At 43.2% G+C, this 8,727-nt stretch overlaps 1 protein-coding gene across 1 annotated transcript in view; it reads right to left on the bottom strand.

Annotated features, from left to right (window-relative positions):
* The window catches only part of COQ10B (coenzyme Q10 homolog B (S. cerevisiae)), a 19,762-nt gene extending 13,413 nt beyond the window's left edge, over nucleotides 1-6,349 (bottom strand). The window contains exon 1 of the mRNA XM_006903273.1: nucleotides 6,234-6,349. Within this exon, the coding sequence (XP_006903335.1) occupies nucleotides 6,234-6,349 (116 nt within the window). The remainder of the gene's footprint in view (nucleotides 1-6,233) is intronic.
* Between the last annotated feature and the right edge of the window lie 2,378 nt (nucleotides 6,350-8,727).

Genomic DNA, 8,727 nt, shown 5'->3' with positions numbered 1-8,727 from the left:
TAGAAGGAGAATTGACGCCTTTGAGCTGTGGTGCTGGAGAAGAGTACTGAATGTACCATGGACTGCCAAGAAAACCGATTCATCCTAGAGAGGGTTAAACCAGGCTACTCCTTGGAGGCAAGGATGCTGGAGCTTCATATGACATACTTTGGACATGTTGTAAGGAGAGACAGGTCTTTAGAGAGGGACATCATGCTGGGTAGAGTAGAGGGCCAGAGCAGGAGGGGAAGACCCTCTGAGGTGGACTGATTCAGTGACTGGGGTAATCGGGATGGGTGTGTTGGAGGCAATGAGATTGGCACAGGATAGAGCACGGTTTAGGGCTGTTGTACATAGGGTTGCTATGAGTCGCAAACGACTCAACAGCACGTAACAACAACAACATGAACAATGGATCTGAACTCTGCCCTACCCTATGCCATCTTCACCATCTCTCACACATTACTATAACAGTCACCATGTCCATTCATCCCCTCTCTCCGTCACTGACCCTCCTCCACCTTCCAAGGACAAGCCCCTCCTAACACTGTCCAAAATATGTGAGATGAAGCTTCACAATTCTCATCTACAAGGAGTATCTTGGCTATACCTTTTCCAAGACATACCTGTTTGTCCCTCTGGCAGTCATGTGAGAGTCAACACTCTTCTCCAACACCACAACTCAAACACATTCCTTCTTCTGTCATCCTTATTCAATGTCTACAGTTACAGTGTAATAAACTCTTGCTTTTCTTCTCAACTTAACCCACTCAAGCTATTTTCCCCACTAACTGGTGCTGACTGCCATCAAGGTCAACTCGAAACTTAGTAATTTCAAGGTCAACAGTATTTGTGTGATCTATAGGATTTTACTGGTTGGTTTTGAAAAGCATAGTGCCAGATCTTTCTTCCTAGATCATCTTAGTTTGGAAATTCTATTCTACATCACAGAAATGTGCAAGCCTCCAGTGATAACTAGTGGCTCCTAGAGAGGAATATGGAAGGATTTAAGCCTCAGAATCAAATCCAAATCTACCATATAGAAAGTGAGAATTCTGTAACTAAAGCACAAAGTCTCTTAATTCTGGGTCTCCTTTACAAAGAGACTTGAAATTAAATCTTGCTTTCAGAGTAGCAATCTGATGGTCTGCTAAAAACTGTTAAATTATTTTCCTCTATCTTGTTATTTTAATTTCCATACATATGCAGCATCAGGATTGAATAATTCATCAATAACAAATCTTCTATTTAGCTTCTTAACACATTGCTGAACACTTAAATTGATGACCGTGCTTAGAAACAGATTTTTTTTTTTGCCGTCATTTGAGGCAACGTGTTAACTTCTTGATTTTTTTTCTTTGCTTTGGCTTTTTTGTGCTTTAGTACAATCTTCAGAGTCTCTTCTGACATCCATTTTGGTCTTTTCTTCTTTGTTACGACCTTTTGCTTTCTTCATGAACACTATTAGGCTATCTTCCGACAGCTCATCTGGTCTTTATTAGTGTTCAAGGCCTCAAATCTGTTCCTGAGTTGGTTTTTAAATTTAAGGGGGATAAATTCAAGACCAAATTTTGAAAACAATAAAGTTCTTGTTGCTGGATTTGGTTGCAAAGGTGACATTCCTGGAGTCAGCTTTAAGGTTGTCAAAGTGGCCAATGTATCTCTTTTGGTCTTATACAAAGACAAGAATGAATGAAAAGCTAAGATTTTAAAGTTTTGATGAAAATGTTATACTAATACATTTCCATATGCCAAAAAAAAGATGAAATTTTGATTCCTGTGGGTATGATTTAACCTTCTTTAGCTTTAATATGAACCTGCATTCGAGTAGTTCATGGTCTGTTCCATAATCAACACCTGACCAAGTTTTCACAACTGATACTAAACTTTTCCAACAAATCCTCCACAGCTGTAATCAATCTGATTCCTGTGCAGATCATCAGGTGAAATACACGTGTATTACTTGTGTATATGTTTCTTATAAAATGTATATTCTATGAATAAATCATTGTGTAGAATATCATTCTATCCCCACATTCTAACACAGCTGGAGTCTGGGTTTTAATCTTTGGTCCTAACTCAGAGTCAAGAATCCTACAGAGTCACATAAGGTAGGATCTGAGACCGCCCTATAATCTTTTTAATCAGGTAATGCCTATTCTCCAAGAAGTCTATTGGTTTCCTTAATATTCACTCCCAAGCTGCACTGGGCCAAAGGTGGAAAACACCACCACATCAGATCTAGAAAAGACCTATCTGAACTTTGGAAATTATCACATTGTGACAGCCGAGTAAACAGAGACACTAAGTCACAAAACTTAGCAGAAGCTCAGTGGCAAAGAACCTCCCTCAGTACTGCCTCAAGAAAAAGAATCTTTCCCTGAAGTTGGTACATGATATTTGGACTTACATCCTCCTAAACACAAGACAGACAACAGTGTGAGAGACCAGTAGCAGTGTGTGGTGCAAGACATCACAGAAGTGACTTGTGGACTAAGCTATCACATCTAGAGGTGACTGAGGAAGGGAAGATTTGACCTGATAGGCGGGAGTGCAAGGAATGGTGATGAAGCAGGGAAAAGGAAGAGACAAGACACACATGCTTGGGGGGAGGGGGAAGAAACAGTGAATGTACTGGTTATTTCTGTAAGGAAGTGTCTTTCATCTGCTCAGTAAAACGTTTGTCTGTCAGATACTGTTCTAAAACTAAGCATCCAAATTAAGACAGACTAGGAAGGATTGGCCATGCACTTCTGAAATATTACAGGCCTTTGAAAATTCTATGTATAGTAGAGCACACTTAGACTAACAGATACGGCAACTGAGTCTAAGCCCTCGAATTTGAAAACACAAAGGAGGAGGAACAGTTGTAAGAATAATGATTGGGAGGAGGAATATGAGAAGCATGAATGTAGGAAAATTAGACATTGTTAAGAAAGAATAGAATGCATATATATTGACAAATTAGGTATTAGCAAAATGAGATGGACTGGAATGGGACATTTTAAATCAGATGATTGTATGAATGACGCTGGAGATGAAAAAGTGAGAAAAAAATGGGGTCACTTTCATAGTTAAAAAGGCCATTTCCAGATCCATCTTGAAATACAATATTGTGACTGATAGCATAATATCCATACACATACAAGGAAGATTTGTTAAAGCACTATCATTCAAATTTATGCACCAACAAACAGAGCCAAAGAGGAGGAAATAGGTGATTTCTACCAAGTGTTGACATCAGAAATCGATCGAACATGTAACCAAGATGCATTAATAATAATGGGCAACTGGAATGCAAAAGTTGGGAACCTGCCTGGGGCGGGCTGCACTCACGGCCCTCAGGGTGAGCTCCTCAGTCCCCAGATTGTGCCATCTGACCCCTGGGTGGGAAGGAGAATAAAAAAAAAAAAGAATGCCTAGGGTATCCAGAGAATGTTACCTAGGCCACCTTCTGCCACCCTCCCCCCCAGTAAACTTGAAATCAACACCCTCAAAGCCCTTCTATTTGTAACTCACAAGTTTGTTCTCTCTAGGTTTGCTTCCTTTCCTATAGGTAACCTTAACTCTGAGTTTTACTCCAGAATTGACCCTGCACCCAGTGCCAGTGACAAAAAAGAAATACAACTGACAGCTAAGGAAGCAAAGGAGGATGGAGCCTCTGGGTTCAACTAGCCATCCCCACTGGGCCCACCTGGGAAAACACTTTGCAGTCCAGAGGGGAGCAAATGACAGGAAAATATCTTCCAACAGAGCAAGAAGGCAAGCAGCTGTAACCCAAGACCACCAGTAAGGTGATAAAGCGTCCTCCCTTCCCCCCTTTACATCTACGCCCCTGTTCAGCATGAAGAAGCCAGAGAGTCGGCATCCAATTCCCAAATCAATAAGACAGTTGGTTTAATTACTATTGGAAAACGCATGTCATTCCTCTGTAGCATCTGTTCTCCACTGGACCCTCATCATTTCCTTCAACCCCCACCGACCAAACTGTGCAGCTGTTCAACTGCATCCTGGCCCATCCTCACCCTTCTGCCCCCAACCCTCACCTCCTTGTACCCCCAATATGTTTTTCCCAGTAAAAAAAAAAAAGGAAAAAAAAGTTGGGAACCAGGAAGAAGGATCAGTAGTCAGACAATATGGACTTGGTAATAGAAATGAGGCTGGGGATAGGCAACTAGAGGGCTCCTAATTTTACCACTATTTTTGATTGTCTTTAGAATTTTAGGTTTCACACCTAGATTCTTGATCCATTTTTACTTACTTTTTGTTTATGATGTGAGGTATGGATAGTGTTTCACTTTTCTCCAACTATCCAATTTCCAAATAAAACAATCTGAAATACAATATAGTATTTCTAGGGGAAATATCTGCATTTAAAGCATGCCATTCCTTTTCTGTATCAGTTTCTGTACAATGGTCCCAAAGTGTTGAATAGCTGATGTATTTTCAACCACTGTCAAGAAAACGTCTTCATCTAAAATATTCAGATGCATACAATTAAGCTATGAAGCAAATGCTGTTATCAGATGGAAGCCAGCTTTTTGTCACTTGTATTTCAACAGTACTTTCTCAAGTTCTAAACTATAAGAAGGCCTAAATGTTAATTATTCATATTTGCAACTTATATACTTTTCCCATCAGCCTTACAAATATTTACACTGAACTTTTAAGCTTAAATTTAGTCAACAGAAAACTCTTTTTCTTTCAAAAGAAAAATCTTAGATTATCTGCAAGCCAATATGCTTTAGAACAAACACAGACCTAAAAGATGATGGAGCTCTGCTTGTCCTTATTTTTGTTTTTGTTGTTTACTGTCGAATCCAATCCGCCAGAGACAGGAGATTGCCTCTCCTCCTGTGGAACATCTGGTGGATTCGAACTGCATGGCTTCAGGATTGCAGCGCAGCTTCTTGCCACTAGGCCACAAGAGCTCCCTTGAACTTATTTTTTTTTTAGGTTAATCCCTAAGCAGGGACAAATGATATGCAATGGTTTTGTTTTGTTGTTGTTATGTGCCATCGAGTCACCTGGGCCTCACAGCGACCCTATGTACAACAGCCCTAAACCCTGCCCTATCCTGTGCCAGCCTCACTGTCTCCGACACACCCATCCCGATTACCCCATCACTGAATCGATCCATCTCACCGAGGGTCTTCCTCTTCTTCGCTGTCCCTCTACCCTCCCAAATATGATGTCCCTCTCCAAGGACTGGTCTCTCCTTGCAACATGTCCAAAGAATGTCAGACGAAGCTTCAGAATCTTGCCTACAAAGATCAGCCTGGTTTCTTTCACCTTCTCTAGGACGAACCTGTTTGATCTCCTAATAGTACATGTTATACTCAACACTATTCTCCAGCATCACAGCTCAAAGGCATCAATTCTCTATCATTTCTAGTCAGTATTTACCTAAATAACAGTTGTCCAAGTAATAGTAGTTGGCTGGGTCTTGGTACTTTTAAAAATTCTTCACTGGATCTAAATATTTTTAGGTTCAATCAGATTTGCGCTATTTCCCCTCATCCATCCATCTATCTATCTATCGTTCACATCTAAATTTGAGGGACTATGTGCTTTTACACGCCAACTTAATTTTTTTTCTTTTTTTTTTTTTAGGGGGAAACCAAACCACTGCCATTAAGAAAAAGAAAACTAAGGAGTGCAAGCAAGAATCCCGTTCCCACCCCGAACCTTCAAAAGGCACAAACTAGGAAAATCGATGGCTACCTTCGGTTCAAGATTACAAAACTTCTAAATTAGAGTTGAGTGTGTCTGGTGGGAGGGGTGTCCAGAATGAAGATTCCTAGGTCGGCTATATTTTTCATTCGCAAACACCAAAAGCCAGAAGCAAAGAACTCTTTTGAGAACGATCATTCGGCAGGCAGAAGAAAGAAAACGAGAAACACTTTCCCCATCAAGCCCCACAAAGTTAAAACTTTCCAACAGCATTTGAGGCGAAGACCGAAAGAACTCAGAGCTTCAAAGGCTGCTTCCAAGTGGCTACGCCAGTGATTCACCATCTCCTGGAGGTCGGTGAGCCACGAACGCAGACGCGGCGGCCCCGCACAGCCGGCCAGCCTGCGGCTCAGGAAGTGCTGCGGGCGGGGGCGAAAACACCGGGCGGGAGACCCTGCCCCTTCGGACAGCTGGGAACGCTCAACACCCAACTTCACTTCTCCCCAAAGTCCCTCGCTTTTCCCAACTTAGCAGGCCTGGCGGAAAACCGTCTGCATCGAGATACCCCTGTTGTTTATTACCTGACGTTCCCCGCAGAACTCCGTGCCGGAACTAGAGTTCCAGCCACTTCCGCTGACTTCGGACGGCATCCTAAGACCACTTTCTTCAAGGCCTTCTGAGCGGTCCGAGCGGCCATAGTATTCTCACTGAAGCCGGCAGCTAACTCCAGGAACAACCCGGGCGATTCGCTCTAGTGAGGCCGTGCCCGGCCGCCCGGCTCTGGCGTCTGTAAGCCAATCGGCGGATGCCTTGAGCCCCTAGTCACACCCCTCTCTTATTTCCGATCGAACAAAACTGACGCATACGCCCGTTGCATTATAGCTGACTGTACACGCCTTCGTCATCCCACCGGCCAATCAGAGGATCTCAAGGCTGCGAGGCCACACCTCCCTCGGAGTCCTGGCTGGTCTAGTTCGCTTTACGCGCGCACGGACGCCGTACGTAATACGGAGCAGACTCAATCCGGTGCCGGGAATTCGCTAACGCCCGTGGGTCTCCTCCGCTCTTTAAGGTAACGAGGCTCGGCACGTGACCTCAGTTCCCGAGGAAACCCAGGATTCCGGGTGTTATGTAACTGTCCCAGCCGGTGACTACCGGATCGGGCATGCCGTTCCTGGCTGCGAAGTCCAGTGGTCAGAAACCTGCTTGTTAATGATTGTCTAATGCCTGTCGTGCTTACCCCATTTTACCCCATTTGTGGTGAAGGCCATATAAGGTCACGTCACTGGGTAAGGACACTGTTTTCAACGAGAACAACATTTCTGCTTTTTTTCAGCACTTGGCCAACATTTAACTTATTTATGTGTGGTTTGGAGTCCCATTCTATGCAAACATAGAATCCTCCTTTTGATTCTATTTAAGAAACTCATCAAGTTCACACTTTGCCCCCCCCCCCAAAGGTCCAGATTTCTTTTAGTGTTCCCAGGTCCTTGTTTAACCTTTGTATGCAATAGTTTCCGTATCAAGAAAGAAAGGGAAGTATTACTATATACTTTATGAAGTTGTGAGGAACGAATGAGATCATATATTTGGATGTTTTTAAACCACATAAGGCATAAGTCACTATTGGATTTTTTATTGAATATGTATTGTTGTTGAGTGCAGTCGCGACTCTTAGCGACGCTTCGTACAACAGCGGTAAACCCTGCTTTGTCCTGTGCCAATCCCACCCTCGCCGACACACCTCCCCCCACTACTGCAGTCACCGAATCAGTCCAACTCATAGTCTTCTCCTGCGCTGTCCCTCCACTCTCCCAAGCATGACGTCCCTCTCCAAGGACTGGTCCCTCCTTGCAACATGTCCAAAGTATGTCAAAGCTTCAGAATCGTTGCCTCCAAGGAGCAGTCTGATTTAACCCTCTATAGGATTAGACTATTATTTTCTTAGCAGCCCATGGTATACTCAATACTCTTCTCCAGCACCCAGCTCAAAGACATGAATTTTCCTTCTATCATCCCTAGTCATTGTCCAACTCTGATGCATAACAAGTGATTGTAAAGACCATGGCCTGTATCAGGTGCACCTTAGTCTCTGGAGTGACACCATTGCTCTTCAGAGAGGTCCCTAACAGCAGATTTTCCCGTCTCAATACATCTGTTAATTTCCTGGCTGCTGGTGCCAAGAGTGTTGACTGTGGAGCCAAGCGAACTAAAGCTGTTAACAATCTCAAGCTCTTTTTTTTTATTTTATTTTATTATTTTTTGCATGTGTACCGTCAAATCGGATCTGACTGGTACAGGAGATTGCTCCTCCTCCAGCAGAGCATCTGGTGGATCCGAACTGCATATCTCTGGGATTGTAGTGCAGCTTCTTGCCACTAGGCCACCAGAGCTCCCTCAATCTCAAGCTCTTCACCATCCATCCTGATGCTGTCAGTTGGCCCACTGGTGAGAATCTTTGTTTTCTCTATATTGAGTATCAATCCATATTGAAAGCTGCAGTTCTTGGCCTTCTGCAGCAAGCGCTTCACATCCTCCTCAGTTTCAGCAAGCAGAGTTGTGTCATCTCCATAACACAGATTGTTGATGAATCTTCCACCAGTCCTGATGCCACACTTCTCATAGAGCCCAGCCTCCCAGATAATCTGTTCTGCATATAGGTTGAAAAGGTATGGAGACAGGACACATCCCTGGCGTACAACCTTCCCAATTTTGAACCATGCCGTGTTTCCTTGCTCTGTTCTGACGACTGTCTCCTGGTCCAAGTATAGGTTTTGCATTAGCACTATCAAGTGTTCTGGAATTCCCACTCCTCTCAGAGTCAACCACAGTTTGTTGTTATCTACACAGTCAAACACCTTTGTATAATCAATGAAACATAGATTCCTCTGGTATTTCCTGCTTTCAGCCAAGATCCATCTTACATTAGCTACAATATCCCTAGTGCCACGACCCCTTCTAACCCCAGCCTGGACTTCTGGCAGTTCTCTGGTGATGTACTGTTCCAGTCATTTTTGGATAATCTTCAGCAGAATCTTGTTTGCATCTGATATTGTTGATACTGTTTGATAATTT

This window comes from Elephantulus edwardii, unplaced genomic scaffold (genome assembly GCF_000299155.1).
Source record: "Elephantulus edwardii isolate Elephantulus edwardi_28Jun2011 unplaced genomic scaffold, EleEdw1.0 scaffold00552, whole genome shotgun sequence".
Classification (NCBI taxonomy): Eukaryota; Metazoa; Chordata; class Mammalia; order Macroscelidea; family Macroscelididae; genus Elephantulus; species Elephantulus edwardii.
The sequence above is the reverse complement of the archived record's forward strand: the minus strand, read 5'-3'. Positions and strand labels throughout refer to the sequence as shown.